The sequence below is a fragment of the Artemia franciscana genome, chromosome 7, assembly GCF_032884065.1.
Source record: "Artemia franciscana chromosome 7, ASM3288406v1, whole genome shotgun sequence".
Lineage (NCBI taxonomy): Eukaryota > Metazoa > Arthropoda > Branchiopoda > Anostraca > Artemiidae > Artemia > Artemia franciscana.
In genome coordinates this window covers 23,188,000-23,207,581 of record NC_088869.1, presented here as the reverse complement: position 1 = coordinate 23,207,581, position 19,582 = coordinate 23,188,000, and the positions used below count along the sequence as shown (strand labels likewise).

Sequence of the window (19,582 nt, the reverse complement as noted above, 5' to 3'; positions counted from 1 at the left end):
TAATTAAACGACCCTTTTGTTTCAAATCCTTAAAGTAAATTCGGACACAGAGTGAAATCAAACAGTTCGTGGTAACGAACTGTAGTAAGGAGCGATCCGGCTCAATAGTAACCAAAACTCTAAAAAATTGAATTTTAATATCAATAGCTACATCAAAAGAATCGCATTTTAATGCTGATTTTAAATATATAAGTTTCATCAAGTTTAGTCTTAGCCATCAAAAGTTACGAGCCTGAGAAAATTTGCCTTATTTAGGAAAATAGGGGGAAGCACCCCCTAAAAGTCGTAGGATCTTAACGAAAATGACACCATCAGATTCAGCATATCAGAGAACCCTACTGTAGAAGTTTCAAGCTCCTATCTACAAAAATGTGGAATTTTGCATTTTTTGCCAGAAGACAAATCACGGGTGCGTGTTTATTTGTTTGTTTTTTTTTTTTTTTTTTTTTTTTTTTTCCCAGGGGTCATCGTATCGACCAAGTGGTCCTAGAATGTCGCAAGAGGGCTCATTCTAACGGAAATGAAAAGTTCTAGTGCCCTTTTTAAGTGACCAAAAAAATTGGAGGGCATCTAGGCCCCCTCCCACGCTCATTTTTTTCCCAAAGTCAACGGATCAAAATTTTGAGATAGCCATTTTGTTTAGCATAGTCGAAAATCATAATAACTATGTTTTTGGGGATGACTTACTCCCCCACAGTCCCTGGGGGAGGGGTTGCAAGTTACAAACTTCAACCAGTGTTTACATATAATAATGGTTATTGGGAAGTGTACAGACGTTTTCAGGGGGATTTTTTTGGTTTTGGGGGTAGGGTTGAGGGAGGGGGATATGTGGGAGGATCTTTCCTTGGAGAAATATACCATGGGGGAAAAAATTCAATGAAAAGGTCGCAGGACGAATCTGGTCACGTTGGAAAAAAAACGTCAAATTAAGAGCTTAATATACAATGCTGGGTGTTCGGAGCCTCTCTATTATGGAGTATAATTTGAAAATAACACAACTATACGAGCGATAAAACATATATACCACAGCCATAACTCAACTAACGAAAGAACTGCTAAGAGATAACACAACTATAAAGCGAAAACAGGTGAAAACTAATGGGAAAATAAACGAACTAAGAGGTGGAAGGGGCACAGAGAAAAAATATAATCCTTTTTCAATTTTGAGCCTAACTTCCGCAAAGGAGTAATAATGTCAGAAGCCCCGAAATACCGAATTATTTTCTTTACAAACAGTTCGTGGTAAGGAACTGTAGTAAGGGGCGATCCGGCTCAATAGTAAACGAAACTCTAAAAAACGGAATTTTGATGCTGAAAGATACATCAAAAGAATCGAATTTTTACGCTGATTCTAAATATATAAGTTTCAATTAATTTAGTCTTTGTCATCAAAAGTTACGAGCCTGAGAAAATTTGCCCTATTTTGGAAAAAAGGGGAAAACATACCCTAAAAGTCATAGAATCTTAACGAAAATCACACTATCGCATTCGGTATATCAGAGAACTCTATAGCAAAAATTTCAAGCTCCTATCTAAAAAATGTAGAATTTTGTATTTTTTGCCAGAAGACAAATCACGGGTGCGTGTTTATTTGCTTGTTTGTTTTTTTTTTTGTTTTTTTTCCCAGGGGTCATCTTATCGACCAAGTGGTCCTAGAATGTCGCGAGAGGGCTCATTCTAACGGAAATGAAAAGTGCTAGGCCCCCTCCCATGCTCATTTTTTTCCAAAAGTCAACAGATTAAAATTTTAAGATAGCCATTTTGTTCAGCATAGTCGAAAACCATAATAACTATGTCTTTGGGAATGACTTACTCCCCCACAATCCCTGAGGGAGGGGCTGCAAGTTACAAACTTTGACCAGTGTTTACACATAGTAATGGTTATTGGGAAGTGTACAGACGTTTTCATGGGGATTTTTTGGTTTGGGGGTGGGGTTGATTGGAGAGGGCTTTGTGGGAGGATCTTTCCTTTGAGGAATATGTCATGGGGGAAGAAAAATTCAATGACAAGGGCGCAGGATTTTCTAGCATTACTATAAAAAAAAACAATGAAAAAAAAATGTGAAAACGTTTTTTCAAATGAAAGTAAGGAATAGCATTGAAATTTAAAACGAACAGAGATTAATACGCATATGAGGGGTTCTAAAAATACTTTAGCATAAAGAGCGAGGTATTTAGGAGGAGATAAATACCTCGCTCTTTATGCTAAAATATTTTTAGTGATTTCAACTATTTATTCTACGGCCTTTTTGATTCAGGGGTCATTCTTAAAGAATTGGGACAAAAATTACGATTTAGTGTAAAGAGCGAGGTATTAACGAGGGTACAAACCCCCTCGTACACATAATAAAAATATAAGAACATAAAAGTTTGTTATGTAAGTTAATTCTTAAGTTACGTATATTTTTTACTAATAAAAACGTTCGTTGAATATTAAAAGTTTTAGTAACCTTTTTAAGTAACCGAAAAATTGGAGGGCAGCTAGGCCTCCTTCCCCACCCCTTATTTCTCAAAATCGTCTGGTCAAAACTAAGAGAAAGCCATTTAGCCAAAAAAAATTAATATACTAATTTCATTTCAATAATTTACGTGCGGAGAGCCAAAATCAAACATGCATTAATTCAAAACGTTCAGAAATTAAATAAAAAAAACTAGTTTTTTTAACTGAAAGTAAGGAGCGACATTAAAACTTAAAACGAACAGAAATTACTCCGTATATGAAATGGGTTGTCCCCTCCGCAGTCCCACGCTCTTTACGCTAAAGTTTTTAATTGTTTTAAAAAGTAGAATTGTGGCAAAAAGTCAAACTTTAGCGTAAAGAGCGAGGGACTGCGGAGGGGACAACCCATTTCATATACGGAGTAATTTCTGTTCGTTTTAAGTTTTAATGTCGCTCCTTACTTTCAGTTAAAAAAACTAGTTTTTTTTATTTAATTTAGTGTAAATCGCGAGATCCTGAGGAGGGGCAACTTTTTTCATAAACATAACAATTTCTGTTTATTTAAGTTTTGATATTGCTGTTTATTTTCAGTTGATTTTTTTTTATTTCTGATCGCTTTTAAATATTGCCAGGAAATCTGGCTCCCCCTCCATGGAAAATTTCATCCCCATTAAAATCCCCTCCATTGGGAGTTCTTTCCACACGAAATAGCCACCCCCCTCACCAGGGAAATTCTCCCTGGACAATTCCATTCTAGCTGAAAATTCCACCCAAAAAGTTTCTTCCTGACGATTCCGGCTCAAAATTTTTCTTAGGTCACTTTCATTTGAAAATTACTTTAATTTCTGATTGCTTTTAAAATCATGGCAGGAATCCCTCCCATGAAGAAAAGTTTTCCTGCAAACAGCCCCTCCCCTGCCCTCTAGCAGAAAATGACTCCCACAGAAAGTCCCCTCTGGAAAATTTATCCCGTGGAAAACTCCCTTGGGAGAAATTTTCTCGCGAAGTATCCCCCTCCCTCTACTAAAAAATGCTCTAAACGATTTCAACCCGATACAAATTTTCCCCGGATTATTTCCCTTAACATCTTCACATTCCAAATTGAGTCAGCAATGAGAAAGTAAGACAAAATATAATTTTGTATGGGACTTCCGGCAAATTTCTCTCGGAAAACTATACCGGTAGAAAATTCTCACGCAGAAATTCCCCAAAAAAGTGTTATTATACTCCCCAATAACAAATGCCATATGTTAACAATGGGCAAACTTCGTGACTTTCAGACCTCTCCCCAGGGGTTGTGGGGGCTCATGTTATCCCCAGAGGCATAATTATTGGGCTTCTCTACTATGCTGAACAAAATTGCTATCTTAATATCTTGACAATTTTTATTAGTCGACTTTGAGGAAAAAAGGGGATGGGAGGGGGCCTAGTCGCCTTCCAATCTTTTTGGTCATTTAAAATGGGCACTAGAACTTTTAATTTTCGTTAGAATGGATCCTTTCCCGATATTATAGGACTATTGGCAAGATGCAATCAGCCCTGGAAAAAAAAATAGGCATTCGTGATCTTTCTTCTGGCAAAACATAAGAAATTCCAAATTTTCGCAGATGGAGCTTGAAACGTCTATAATAGGGTTGTCGGCTATGTTGAATTTGATGGTGTGATTTTCATTAAGATTCTGGTGATCTCTTCTTTTTTGAAAATCAAGCAATTTTGTATGGCTCGCATCTTTTGAAGGATTACACTAAACCTAATGAATCTGATATATTTGAGACGTCATAATAAGCCAAATCTTATAGTATTAATATCATAATTGCGTTTTTTAGAGTTCCAGTTAATATTGAGCCGTGTCGCTCCATATTTACACTTTGTTACCATGGAATGTTTGATAAATACATCACTGTGTGGTGGAATAATTAGAAGGCTGGGTGACTATTTAAATTGTTTTTCGTTAGTTGGTGTTTGCTTTATTATCTGAGGATTTTCACTCGATACCATTTTGATCCTCATCGAGGTAAAATTGTTGTTTTGTACCACAAATTCCAGAAACTAACATTTTTATATCCCGCAGTCCCTTTTGTTTTTTAAAAGAGCTGTACATCTTGCAATTTCTATTCCAATTAATTCACTTCCAACACTCTATAACAACTATTCTGACCCAATACACCATGAAAAACAGCAACAAAAATACATTAAGAACAAACAAGACAATATAATCTGCAACTATTCTTCTTTGTAAGAATAAATGACTTGTTATTTTTGTAAATAAGGGCTTGAAACATTTGCTTCAGGATTCTCTGATACGCTGAACTTTATTTTTGACTTTCTTCAGGTTTGCATCCCTTTTTCAGAGTGTTTTCTTCTTTCTCTAAGTTTGTAAAAGTTTATAATGTTTTAAAGCCTTTTGATGTGTCACTTTAGACTTGTTTGATGACCTAATGAAAATTACCTATGTTGAACCATTAGTATATTTAGAGAGAATTGTTAAAACGTTAAAGTTTTCCTTATACATTACCTTAGAATTTTGCTTACAATTGGTAGGGCTTGGTCGTTTAATACGGTTTTTCACTGTAAACTGATCGATAAGGTGAGGGTACACCCATGCTCTCGTTATTGTTATTAATGCCACAACCAGCAATTGAAATTCTTAAATATCATTATTGAAAAAAAAAACAGCTAGAGGAGGTTTGTCTTTGCGTTTCGAATATCCCTCGCTATTAGTTACCGCAGTACAGCGGTGATATGGTTTTTCTTCATAAATTGAAGATCTGAGTTCAATCTGTTGTGCGGTAAGTATTATTGGCTGGTTAGTATTATTGGTGTGTCAAACCTACATTTTGTATTTGTGTTAATAAAAAGCAGAAGAGCGGGAAAATATTAGTGAGAAATAATTCATAAATTCAATTCAGCTAAAGAAAATTTATCAAATGTTTCTAGTGACTAAAAGTTTTAAGAAGACATCTTGTACCGACACCGTATAAAGTTTGAAGATGTTAGCCGAAAAAATTGGTACAAGCGATTTGTTGAGGATTTTTTTGTGAAAAATATTTTCGAACACAAATTATCTGCTATTTCTAGTTCTGAAATTGATTAACGCTGTGGAGAATGAGCGTCTTAAGGATACACCACACATGATACGTGTACTTACCTTGTTTTGAGTATAGGCTTCAATATTGCAATTTTCGCCAGGTGGAAAAAAAGCTAACAAATTACTGGATTCAAATTGTGTTATAAGTCGAAGGTTATGGTGTAAAGTGTAGGCTATATAATATGCTGCTATAGGGCGTTCATGTTGAAATTCAAGTCCTATATTTGTAGATATTTACTTTAAATACTCTTAAAAACCAACTTTACTCAAGTTTACTACCCAATGTAAAATTCATATTTAACTTTGTAAACATTTTTGATTCATTAAGACCATTCCCTACTTGATCAATTACTAATTTTGAGTCAAAAGAAGTAAAAACTCTATGTTTATAGACCAATATTACAACTTAAAAGGTTTGGTTCTCTTTATCCAAAAAGAGAAAAATAAATTTTACTATTTACAAACGCTTCACTTAGGAAAAAAAACAACTAGAATGTATAATCGCATGGTACCGACATATACCGAATAAAACAAAGGACCTAGAACTGAGCTATTAGGCACTCCATATTTCAATGGATGCGAAAATAAAACTGCATCATTTAATACTACCTGCATGGGTCATCTATGAAGGTAACGTTCAAACCACGACAACGAAGCACCATGAATTCTAGACACTTCAGTCGAGGGAGCAAAATCTTGAAATCTAAGGTACCAAATGCCTTTCTTGTGTCTATAGAAATAGTGTAGAAATAGAAATAGCTGTCTATAGAAATTGCCAGTGGTAAATAGCTGTTATCCAGTACACTACTCACACACTTAGCCGTATACTACAAGACGTGAGCTATGAAAAAGCCATGTTGTGAGTTGTGAAGACAACTGAAAGAAAAACATTACTTATAAAAACAGAGAGGGCAATATGTAACCTATGGTTGCTAAATGCCCAAAGAGAGTCATGTAGTTAACACCAGCCGAGCCTGATTTCAGTGACATAACAATTTTACTGAATTTTTCACTGGAACACGTTTAAAAACTCATTTCTAAAGATTTTTCATTTTCAGTTATATTGTGCTGAATTTCCTGATGCTTATCATTCACAGTAACTTGCACTTCAGGTCCAATATTACAAAAACGTTCACCAATATTTTTAATATTTGCATTATTGAAATGGTTGCAGACGGTCACAACCATTTAAATAAACCTCTTCACTCACCTTATTTTCTTTTCCACCACTAAATCACTTATTATATTCCATGTTTCTCTCATATTACCTTTACATTCATCAAATTTTTGATTGAGACCCTTTCGTCGTAACGTATTTACATCAAAATTTCATTCCTAAATTCTATCCTGTGAATTATCTCCATAGTCATCAATGGTTTTCGAGCCTGGAGTTATTTCCATTTCATGGTTTTAGGAGGAGATATTGTCACATAAACAGGCAGAATAGTTGACATAAGCTTACCTAAAGCCATTGAAGGATATTCTTTTTTTTATTAAATTCAGAGCTTCAGTCAGTAATACTTACCTCTTCTGCGTTATTTTGAAGATTATCTTCTTTCAGCAGTCGAGAAAGAAATGATCTTCTTTCTTCGCAGTTTTTCACAGGAAGATCAAAAGTAGCTATTAAGTGAAAGAAATCTAAACTAGGGTAATCTGTAACATAAGCCAAACTCAACAAACGTTACCCAACCTAACAAAAATATTGTCAATCAATGTTATACTTTGTGAAGTTAATGTCTTCAGTACAGCAACCAAAGGATACAACTTAAATAACTAACAAAAAAAAAAAAATCACCATTCATATTAATTCAATCTAATAAATTGTCATTGAAATGACCCATACAATAAGACTACTTTCGGGAGGTATTTTAACCTGTAGTTACCAAATCCATGAGTAAAATCATCCGAATCAGGTGATTTTATAACTTGTGGCGACCGATTAATACACTTTTATTCCTAGGCTTCCGGTCAATTACTCAAAAAGACATATAAAATAGACTAATAAACACAAAAAAGGGACAAAACTAAAAAAAAAACTAGGAGAAATAACTAAAAAACAAAATCCACCCAAAATGGAGAGAAATGTGGTGAACCAAAAGAAAAAAAAAGAAATATAAAACATTACAAACACAAACATATAAGAAACAAATTAGCAAATATGAAAAACATGCCAATTGGACACAACCATGCAAGAAAAATACCCCAAAGTGAGATCAATCCGAAGTAGACCAAAATATCTCAAAATAAAACCATTCAAAACTAGACACTGGTGGCAAGAGTTTTATTTTTCTTATGTCAGACCCATCACTTGGTTCTGAAAGAAGATAACACACGATAGCTATGCTCATACGAAAATTAGGTTATGGTTTTGAAGTTTTCTGTTGGTCCCAAAACCACGCCCTGTAGGAAGCTAGAAGCTAGTAGTGCATCAAAGTTCTGGCTTAGATTGTGGGTCAACTGCAGTCTTCTTAGGCGTAGTGCTGTCCATAGTACTCGGCACTTGATGAAATAACCGTTATTGAATTATTTGTCACAGCAGAGGGTAAAAATGTATTGATAATAATAGCCAGGCCCTTCAAAATAACCCAATTGTTGAGTGGAAGCTTATAAAATACCGAGCTCTTAATAACACTCCTTAAAGTATTCAGAATGAAGATGATTGGAATGAATATTGTACGATTAAGTTTTCACCTCCTGATGGTTTCCTTGAAGCTGAATACTGCTCCAAGCTTGATCAGTGTCTTGACTCACTACCAATCGGCTTTACTCTCGGTTCGTTATCCCACACGATCATAATATTTAGCCTGAATTCACAAGGCCAGGGGAAGATGGATAGGCAAAGTTGTTGTCTCCCTTACATTCTAGAAGATCCTGAGTCAAACAGTTCGTAATAACAAACCATAATTGAAAGGTGACTTCTTCGATCAAAGACCAAATTTTAAAGAAACAGATTAGTTTGGATTAAAACGTTTGCATCAATAGAATATACTGTTTGTATTTACTTTGAACCATGCAACATGAATTAATTTTAGATTTGCTCATCAAAAGCTATTAGTAAACAAGAACCTATGTAATTTTAAAAATGGGATTAAACAACCCCTATGAAAGACGTACAATTGTAACGAAGACATTAAAATCCATGAAAATTCCAAATGGTATTATCTGCATAATAAAAAAACAGCAGCTTCCTCATTCTCACTAAATACAAAGATCCATTGAATCATCGTCCAACGATGATTCAATGCTGTCATTTCCTAAACTATTTTCAAAAGAAGGAACAGCATGACAGTAAATCTTTAATCTCTCTTTAATTCTCATGATTTACATTACTTTGCTAATCGTCTCTTAGAAAACCGCCAAGTTTTTAGAAATAATCTTAAAGTGTAAAAATGATGGTTTCTATCCTTAGGCATGACAGTGACAATATGGAACAAATGTTCTATTCCATGCTTCTAGTATGTAAAATAGTCAACTATAGTAAGTGCTTTTATGATATATTCTTTTTTTACCTCTATTCTGTTCAATTTTGAAAAATGACTCGGTTTCTAAGAAGCTACTATTACAATCAACACTTATGAAATTAATAGAGGAGGTTTCGTGTTCAAGTGTCATTTAACCAGGGGGTTCAAACATCTTAACGCAAAGCTAATTTTTCATTGATTTTTGGTCACTGTCAGAAGTATCATTACAAATAAAAAGCACAAATTTCTTACCATTGCGTTCTCTCTTTTTTTGATTGCAATTAAATAAATAAAAACTAGTTTTTTAACTGAAAGTAAGGAGCAACATTAAGACTTAAAACGAACTGAAATTACTCCGTGTATGAAAGGGATTGTTCCCTTCTCAACGCCCGCTTTTTACGCTAAAGTTTGATTCTTTCTCTCAATTCTACTTTATTAAACAGAAAAAACTTTAGCGTAAAGAGCTGGGCGTTGAGAAGAGAACAGCCCCTTTCATAAACGGAGTAATTTCTGTTCGTTTTAAGTCTTAATGTCGCTCCTTACTTTCAGTTAAAAAAAACTATTTTTTTTATTTAATTTCTGAACGTTTTTGAATTAATGCATGTTTGATTTTGGCTCTCCGCACATAAATTATTAAAATGAACTTTGCATTAAGCATCGGCACTGTTTCTGTTTTTGAGAAAAACAGAAACAGAAAAAAAACAGTTAGAAAAAAAACAGAACAGAAACAGAAACAGGTCAAACAAAAACAGGTGACCTGTTTCTGTAATCTATTCTGTTTTTTGAAAAAACAGAAAACAGCTGTTTTTTAAAAAAAAACAGCTGTTTTAACAGCTGTTTTTCCTGTTTTTTCCTTACTTCTTCTATTTCTAATAGGAAAGAAAACATATTCTTGTTAAATCCTTGTAGTCACATACAAAAGATGAGCAACTTCGTGTAATTCAACACACTAGCGTATTTTTAGGGGGGGGGGCGAAATTTGTCATAAAATGTGTCCAATCGGGTGATACCAACGCTATATTCCTTTCAAGCTTAAATGTCATTTATAATTGACAATTTACCCTAGTTGCTCTTAGACCGTTGCTTTAGCGGTAAACCATTGCTCAAAGCATATACCAACACTATATTCACCGCTTAAAGCACGGATGCTTTCAAGCCGAGGCTACTTAGACCGCTGCTTGCTAATATATACCAGACAGACACAGAGTCATCCCATCTAGCTTATGTCCACCGCTTAAGTTAGAGGCTATTTAAACCGTCGCTATAGCGGTAACCCATTGCTCTAAGCAAATACCAACGCTCTATAACGCTCTATGGTTAGACCATTGCTCAAGTGGTAATAACCCTCCGCTACACACATAGGCTACCAAGGTGTCTAGGTTCACCGCTTAAAGTACGGATGCCTTCAAGCCGTGGCTTGTTGGGCCGCTGTTCTAGCGGTAACCCATTGCTCTAAGTAAATACCAACGCTATATTCCTCTTTTATATGGGGTTTCATTGAGCCCATGTTTGCCGCTTAAAGCACGAATCCTTAAAGCCGTCAATGGTTAGACCGTTGCTCAAGCGGTAATAGCCATCCGCTACACATATACCAACAGTAGAGACATTGTCATATGGGGTTCCCATCTAGCCCATGTCCACTGTATAGCGTTCAAGCTTCTCTCTCTTTCTCTATCTCTCTCTTTCGCTCAGATTTACCCCGCCGTGAATTAGCATGAGAGGTTGACTCTAGTTGAGCATTGTGGAGTGACATGCATGAGAGGAAAATTTTCAAGTAGTCAACCCGTAGTCAACGGGTTGACTCTATTTCGGCATTGTCAAGGGACATGCATGCACGGAGAGGTGTAGCATAAATGGGAGACAGTCACAACGGCAATCAAAGGGGTAAAATTAACCTTGACTGGGTTGCCCACTTAATTGGACAATCGGTCTTAGCTTTTTTCTACAATTGGCCATGACTTTGACTTTTCCCACAACTATTCCCTTTTTGTTTAAATTCAAAAATCAACGGTATCATGGTATCATGCCCGCTAGATGTGCGTTTCGGTACGGTAGGTACGGGTAGGTATCATGCGCTTCGGTATCATGCCCGCTAGATAGCGCGGCATTTGAAAAAAAAAAACAGAAAAAAAAAACAGAAAACAGATAAAAAAAAACAGAAACGGAAAAAAACAGATGAAAAAAAAAACAGAACAGAAACAGAAACAGGTAAAACAAAAACAGGTAGCCTGTTTCTGTTTTCTGTTCTGTTTTTTGTAAAAACAGAAACAGAAACAGAAAACAGAAACAGTGCCGATGCATAATTTGCATATTAATTCTTTTTTTGGCTAAATTGCTCAAAGGAAAGATCCTCCCACATAGCCCCCTTCCCTCACCCCCTCCCCCTCAAGCCAAAATAATCCCCCTAAAAAACATCTGTACACTTCCCAATAACCATTACTGTATGTAAACACTGGTCAAAGTTTGTAACTTGCAGCCCCTCCCCCGGGGACTGTGGGGGGTAAGTTATCCCAAAGAAGCTGTTCTTATATTTTTCGACTATGTTGAACAAAATGGCTATCTGAAAATTTTGATCCGTTGACTTTGGGAAAAAACATGAGCGTGGGAAGGGGCCTAGGTGCCCTCCAATTTTTTTGATAACTTAAAAAGGGCACTAGAACTTTTCATTTCATCTAGAATGGCCCTCTTGCGAAATTCTAGGACCCCTTGGTCAATACGATGACCCCTTGGGAAAAGAAAAAAAAAACGAACAAACAAACAAATAAACACGCACTCGTGATTGGTCTTCTGGCAAAAAATACGAAATTCCACATTTTTGTAGATAGGACCTTGAAACTTTTACAATAGGGTTCTCTGATACGGTGAATTCGATGGTGTGATCTTGGTTAGAATTCTATTACTTTTAGGCGGTGTTTCTCCCTATTTTCCAAAATAAGGCAAATTTTCTCAGGCTCGTAACTTTTGATGACAAAGAATAAATTTGATGAAACTTATATATTTAAAATAAGCATAAAAATCCAATTCTTTTGATGTACTTTTAGTATCAAAATTCCATTTTTTTAGAGTTTCGTTTACTATTGAGCCGGGTCGCTCCTTACTACGGTTCGTTACCACGAACTATTTGATAGTTCCTTCGATCTTGACTGTCATCAGACAAAACCTTATTCGTTGATAGGGATTTTACTCTTCTTCAAAAAAATGTCATCGCTTATTTTTTTTTTTCAATGAGTAGAACATCTTCTTTATCCTTAAAAAGCTGCGTTGCTTATGTCATTAGACAAAATACTTCCAGCTAACTTTACTTATCAGTTTTTTTCTTCGAAAAAAGTAGAATGCATTTCTTTTAAGGGATCAATTTTTCTTTTCCAGGAGATAAGTCTTGCGACACAACAAATTGTGGAGAGAACACGGTTTGCGTGGAAGAAATCAATGGGCAACCAAAATGCAGATGTCTTCCAGGCTATAAAAAAGATGGAGATAAGTGTGTCCTTTTGTCAACAGGTAATCCAAGTCTCATAACAGTAAAAAGGACTGTTAGTCTGTTACTTGGGTGCTTTAAATTAAGACTTCCTGAATTTGTGCCATGAGGATAAAGCTTTAATCGAATTTTACTGGATACTTTTTATTCTCCTACACCAACATAAAAAGGGATAGGATATGAGTAGCCGTTAAGTCTAATGACCATTAAGATTCTCGACAAATTTTAGGTAGCTTGTATTCTTGCCAGTCAAGATCACAATTTAAGCCTTTTGAGATTTTTATTTTCAAGGTTATTCAAGCCCTTTTTTCAGTTGTTTTTAAGGTTGTTGCCAAAATTTTAGAAATTAGAATCTACTTTGCCGCTGTGAAGAAATTTGTGAAGATTTATTCGGAACCTTTGCAGCGGCCCTTTGGCGAACTCTAAAGGCTAAAAAAACAACTTTACAAAAATTACCAATAATTGATAAGAATAAATAGGACACAAACATAATAAACACAAAATTAATATTTCACTTTCTTTTAATCGATAATTTTTAAGCTTATTCTGTGACGTAGTATATTTGAAGCATAAAAACCCGCAGTGCGATGGCCACAAAAAACAAAACAGAAAAGGGAAAAAGAGAACAACGCACAAAATCAATAAGAAGGGATAATTAAACAACTGAAAAGAACAAACAAAACAAGAAAAGGCACCACTTAAAGACACTAATATAAACAAAATCATCATATAATACCTCACTGTGGGTCATGACCACAGGAATAAACTGCACCGGATTCCATACGAATCCCATTTTCAAAAAAAATTCCCACCCAGATATTACTCAGTTAAAGGCCAGTAGAGTCTAGAACACAGCAGAAATATATATAACGAACAGTAGCGAAGAGTTTTTCCAAAAACGATACAACATCAAAGCGCGCTAGTTCGAGAAGGTTCCCATACCGTCAGAGCAATAGGTACAGTTGCTACTTGGCTGACTGTTGCCAGATGGGCTTTTTTCCCACCCTGTGGGCTTGATCTAGCCGCTAGGGGCGGTTTGAATTTTGGAGTGAGCGTGGGGCGGGAACGTGGACTTTTTTACAAAAAAAGGCTTATTTTGACAGAAAGTTGAGAACCATACGAAAATTCCAAAATCACCGTGGCTTAGCCGTGACTATAAATCAGAACGAAAAAAACCCTCCTTTAACACACCGAACGCTATTTCGCATCGCTTTTCGTTTGTGAAATTTAATTCCACATTGCCCTGCGTTTAGAATGCAAGAAAAATAGCGCTAATTTAAGGAAATATAATTGTCAAGTTTCTTATTCCAATTGCTACAAAGAATTTTTTGCTGTTCAGATAAGGCAAGACTTGAATTATATCATGAAAAGAGAAATCACCAATGCAACAGCACAAACACATAAAAAAAAAGAGAGACAGAAGGAGAAAAGGAAGACTGTTTTCCTAAATTAGTGAGTAATATAGACCAGCACTTGAATGAGGCCTTAACCCTACTCATCCATACAATCACATAAGTCAAACAGCATAGCCAAACACAATCAACCATAAAGAATAATCCATGGACAGGCAGTCATGTCGTCAACAAGTATAAGTCGTCATTTACCAAACAATAGAAAAAATAATAAAGACAAATAATTAAGAGGCAACAACCCAACACAAGGGCTCATCAGGAGAGCAGATTTAGGCTTTTTTAGATATATTTGACAGATCTTTGTGAATATTTTGGTTGATATTTACAAGATTCCATAACTGATACAGGGTCAAGGTGAACACACTACTCGATTCTTTTTTATACCATTTCCAAAGTAAATGATTTTTCTGTACATAGGTACCTCCCCACCCTCCTGATAGTCTCATATTGCTTTACCCCAAGAAATATATGACCACTTAAAGAAAATATTTAAAATAACGGTTTCATACTCTAGAAATCCACCACTACGTGACATTTATCCCTCTAATGCTCGTTGGCTTTCTCAGGGCACTGCCTTGGTTCGCATTTACGAGCAGTACTTGCAGCTCACCACACGCTTCAGTCTGGTCAAAGAGAAAGAGCGTTGCTCTACTACCAGAATGCTACACGCTATGCATCAAGATGAAAAAAACAGGATTTTCATTGTGTTCTTGCTGGCTGAATTTCAAAGGGTCAACTTGCTGTTTAAGCACACACACGCTTACAAATTTTGCCTTTTTAAAGAGCTGCAGGGTTTGATGCAGTCTCCTGCGCAGGATACTCCACTCGTCTGCAGTGTCTACGAGGATTAACATGGACTTCGAAATAAATTATTTGCCGCCAGATTAAGTCAATTACGGACATGAGTTCCTGATTGAACAGGCCAAATCTAAACTTTCATACACGCAGAAGAGCGAGATCAAAATACAGTGTTTGACATTCCTGAAGACTGCGGCTAAAGCGGTGCTTAAACAAATGCTTCCTGCTCTGAATTTACCTTTGAAAATCGTTGCTACCTCTGATCTCAGTACCTTGGGAAACCAGCTGAGGGAACTATTGGACGTTAATTGGTCATTTTTATGTGGAGGAACAACCCCCAAAGACTCCTCTCAGTTCTGGATAGCTGTCCTGTATATCTTGATGCTGTTGGGGTATCTCCTTTTCGTGAGTTAGCCAGGTCGGCATTAATCGTGTTGACTTTGCCCATTATCAATACGATAGCGGAATGATCCTTTTCTATGATGAATATTGTTAAGAGTAAACTCAGAAATCGTATGCTCTCACCCATGTTGAACTCAATACTTGTGTTCAGGCTATCACGGTTGTCAGCATGCGACTCTTGCTTCTCGACGTTTCAAATTACAAAGCGTATGCTGCTTTTCAATAGTATTATTTATAAGGGTTGTGAAGTCGAAGAAACTGGTGACCAAACAACTGATCTAGATGATATTCTAGCTTATTTGAAGTCTTAAATCACCCTCCGTTTTAATGTAGCTTAGCTTTCTATATTAAACTTGAGCTTATTTATTAATTTATTTTTCCCGAAAAAAAGGAGCATAAAAGATTTTTTGTGAAACTTCAACAGTCAAGATAACTTCAACTGTCAAACAAAGTAGCAATTTACAAATGGCACAAAAATAACTAAATAGAATGTAGCAAATAAAAATAACAAAAGCGTTTCTTATATTACTGAAAAAGGGAATATATTCAGAGTTTTTGGTAAAGTTTAACTATGTTTATCTTAACTATTTCCAATGGCTGTTAAATTTTAAATTTTGAAACTAATTCAGTATTACTAAAACAAATTTGGGAAGCCAAGAAAAAATTACAATTTAGAAAGTAACAAACGCAAATTGTTGAATAATCATAAATGTTTGAATCTTGAAGAAGAAGCGATGGATAAAGAACATGCAGGGGGGTTACTGCATTAAAAGATTACTGGTATGTATTACAATAAATACCACGTAGCCGTATTAAAGACCCAAGTGTCTTTGTTTCTTGTTGTTGTTTTTTTAACTTGAACAATAAAGTAAAAAGAAATTTTTATGATTGGTCTTTAGCTGCCCGTACTCTTCCATCTTGGGATTACGAAGGCTTTTGCGTTGAGCCTCGTTCTCATGGATGCCTTGGTAGACAAAGGCACTTAGCTAAACACGATGTGCCTCAGTGCACGGCGAGTTGTAGGCTCTAAAAATTCACCATGCACGCGAAACCCTGCACTTTCCCTAACATGACGAATGCAATATTTGAGCTACACGGCGGCATGCATGGAGACACTGGTGTCTAGCTAAGCTTTGTCTATCGAAGCATGCGTCAAAACTGGGCTTTACAGTTGCAAATCAGAGCTTAGCAACTGATCTGGATAATTTGCTGAAAGTCGGGAAGACCTGTGTTATTGACGAAATTAAATTTTTGACTTTAATCACTATTATTCCAACTCCATATGAACAATGCAGAGTTAAAGTGACTTAGTAACTTAAAATGTAAAAAAGAGAAGTGGCTCGAGTACTGTTCACATTCTTTAAGCGTGTTTTCTTTGTAAAATATGCTATTTAATTCGTATTTACTTCAAATTTAATAAGAATGAACTGCAATACTGGAAGGATTTACTAACTGTTGCTTTCAAACTCCGTTGTTTTTCTTGTCTAATGAGGATTGGGCGGAAGTTAATGAAACTAAACGCTCGTTAATCTAACTCAGAAAAATTTAACATAATATTTAATACGAATTTAATTTTCAACTCCTCCAGCTGTAGTTAACTCGCTCTCACCTTGAACAAAACGTTTAATTTTTATTAAAGTACTATAAACTTTTTGTCAGACTGGAACACGCTCTTTATTTCGTTCGCATATAGTTGCCTGCGATTCTTGCTCCTGGTGTCCTCGTTCAGACAACTCGTGAGAGACACTTTCCAGGCAACTGGGAGTGGCATAGAAGAAATTAGTAAGGAAAAGGAACACCAACAAAATATCAAGAAAAAAAATCACACTTGCCATTTATTTAGTTTTAAAGGTTAAAATTGAATTTGTACCAAAACAATTATTGCATTCGGAAAGAGCATAAAATAGCCATCGAAGGGTATGTTATCTTTATTCGTTTGTGATTTATGTGAATCATTACATGTTTACTAGCATTTTTGATAATTACATATTTACGAATTGAAAGTATGGCGGATAAAGGGCAGTTAATAACTTTACAAAATAATAGAGTATTCCCATCCAAATCATTTGATCCAGTTCGAATAAATTAAATAAAAATCAGTGGGGAAAAAACTCAAACCCCGTAAATTTTTTTCTAACTTGTAAAAATGTAAAAAAAAGGCATATAAACATATTTTGGAGTGTTTTTTAAAAAAAAACCTGCTGAACCCGCTCTTTATTTCGTTTGGATGTAGTAGCCTGCGTGTCTTACTCTTGATGCGACTCTTACTTCTGGTGCCCTCTTTCGAAGAACTCACAAGAGACGTGTTCCGGGCAACTCCGAGTAGCATAGAAAAATATACTAAAAAGAAGGAACACCAAAGTATATTGAGAATAATAAAAAAAACTAGTTTTTTAAACTGAAAGTAAGGAGCGATATTAAAACTTAAAACGAACGCAGAAATTACTCCGTATATGAAATGGGTTGTTCCCTCTGCAATCCTTCGCTCTTTACGCTAAAGTTTTTAATTGTTTTAAAAAGTAGAATTGTGGCAAAGAATCAAACTTTAGCGTAAAGAGCAAGGAATTGCGCAGGGGACAACCCATTTCCTATACGGAGTAATTTCTGTTTGTTTTAAGTTTTAATATCGCTCCTTACTTTCAGTTTAAAAGACTAGTTTTTTTATTTAGTTTCTGAACGTTTTTGAATTAATGCATTTTTTATTTTGGCTCTCCGCACATTAATTATTAAAATGAAATTTGTATATTAATTTTTTTTTTGGCTAAACGGCTTTCTCTTAGTTTTGATCAGACAATTTTAAGAAATAAAGGGTGGAGAAGGAGGCCTAGTTACCCTCCAATTTTTCGGTCACTTAAAAAGACAACTATCACTTTTAATTTTTAACGAAAGTTGTTATTAGTAAAAAATATATGTAACTTGAGAATTAACTTACGTAACAAACTGTTATGCTCTTATATTTTTTATTATGTATATGAGGGGGTTTGTCCCCTCGTTAATACCTCGCCTTTTACACTAAGTCTTAAGTTTTGTCCCAATTCTTTAAGAATGACCCCTGAATCAGAAAGACCGTGGAATAAATAGTTGAAATTACTATAAATACTTTAGCATATAGTGCAAGGTATTTATCTCCTCCTAAATACCTCTCTCTTTATGCTAAAGTATTTTTAGAACCCTTCATATGCGTAATAATCTCTGTTCGTTTTAAGTTTTAATGCTACTCCTTACTTTCAGTTGAAAAACCTTTTCGTGTTTATTTTTTCATTGTTTTTTTTTTATAGTAATGCTAGAAAATCCCGCGCACTTTTCATTGAATTTCTCTTCCCCCATGACATATTCCTCCAAGAGATGATCCTCCCACATAGCCCCCTCCCCTCAACCCCACCCCAAACCAAAAAATCCCCCTGAAAACGTCTGTACACTTCCCAATAACCATTACTTCATGTACACTGTACAAAGTTTGTAACTTGCAGCCCCTCCCCGAGGGACTGTGGGAGAGTGAGTCATTCCAAAGACATAGTCAATAGGGTTTTCGACTGTGCGGAACAAAATGGCTATCTTTGGGGAAAAATGAGCGTGGGAGGGGACCTAGGTGCCCTCCAAGTTTTTTGGTCACTTAAAAAGGCCACTAGAACTTTTCATTTCCGATAGAATGAACCCTCTTGCGAGATTCTAGGACCACTTGGTCGATATGATGACTCCTGGGGAAAAAAAAACAAAAAGAAAAACAAATGAACACGCACCCATGATCTGTCTTCTGGCAAAAAATACGAAATTCCACATTTTTGTAGATAGGAGCTTGAAATTTTTGCTATAGGGTTTTCTTAAAACGCTGAATGCGATGGTGTGATTTTCGTTACGATTCTTTGACTTTTAGGGGGTGTTTCCCCCTATTTTCCGAAATAAGTCAATTTTCTCAGGTTCGTAACTTTGATGAAACTTATATATTTAGAATCAGCATGAAAATTTGATTCTTTTGATGTATCTTTTAGCATCAAAATTTCGTTTTTTAGAGTTTCGTTTACTATTGAGCCGGGTCGCTCCTTACTACAGTTCGTTACCACGAACTGTTTGATATAGAAAAATCGCACTTGCCATCTATTGAGTGTTTATTAAAGGGTTTGTTAATTCTGATTATTTAGCCTTGCTTCCCTTTGTTGCGTATCACTTCTGCTCTATGAACCTTATGATAAGCATAAGGCCTGTAACACTCGCTGTGGTGTAAATGGCATACATTTAAAGTGTAACATTTGCCTTACGGGAAATTGTCATCAGTGTTCCTTCTCCTCACTATATTTTTCTAAGCCGAGAGTGGTGGGGATTGCTTTGGCTCGCTTTTGAAACTACGGGGCGTTTTACCATAGCTACGATCTGGCAACAGTGAGTTTGCTTTCCATCGGATCGAATCATAGAATGCACTAAACATTTTTCATCGCGTGTGTGAGGGCAAAGTCGTGAAGAGCGGTTTTGGTTAATATGTTTCAAAAATTTTAATAGGAAGCATAG

The 19,582-nt window shown here is 35.7% G+C and overlaps 1 protein-coding gene and 1 long non-coding RNA gene across 3 annotated transcripts in view; one reads left to right on the top strand and one right to left on the bottom strand.

The window, feature by feature from the left end:
- The window catches only part of LOC136029006 (nidogen-like), a 258,905-nt gene that overhangs the window by 183,783 nt on the left and 55,540 nt on the right, over positions 1-19,582 (top strand). For both annotated transcript variants that reach the window (XM_065707012.1, XM_065707011.1), the window contains exon 11: positions 12,359-12,490. In XM_065707012.1, coding sequence (XP_065563084.1) covers positions 12,359-12,490 — 132 coding nt within the window. The remainder of the gene's footprint in view (positions 1-12,358; positions 12,491-19,582) is intronic.
- The window catches only part of LOC136029017 (uncharacterized), a 53,959-nt gene that overhangs the window by 2,929 nt on the left and 31,448 nt on the right, over positions 1-19,582 (bottom strand). Inside the window, exon 3 of the long non-coding RNA XR_010617945.1 lies at positions 6,138-6,404. This is a non-coding gene — a long non-coding RNA (uncharacterized LOC136029017). The remainder of the gene's footprint in view (positions 1-6,137; positions 6,405-19,582) is intronic.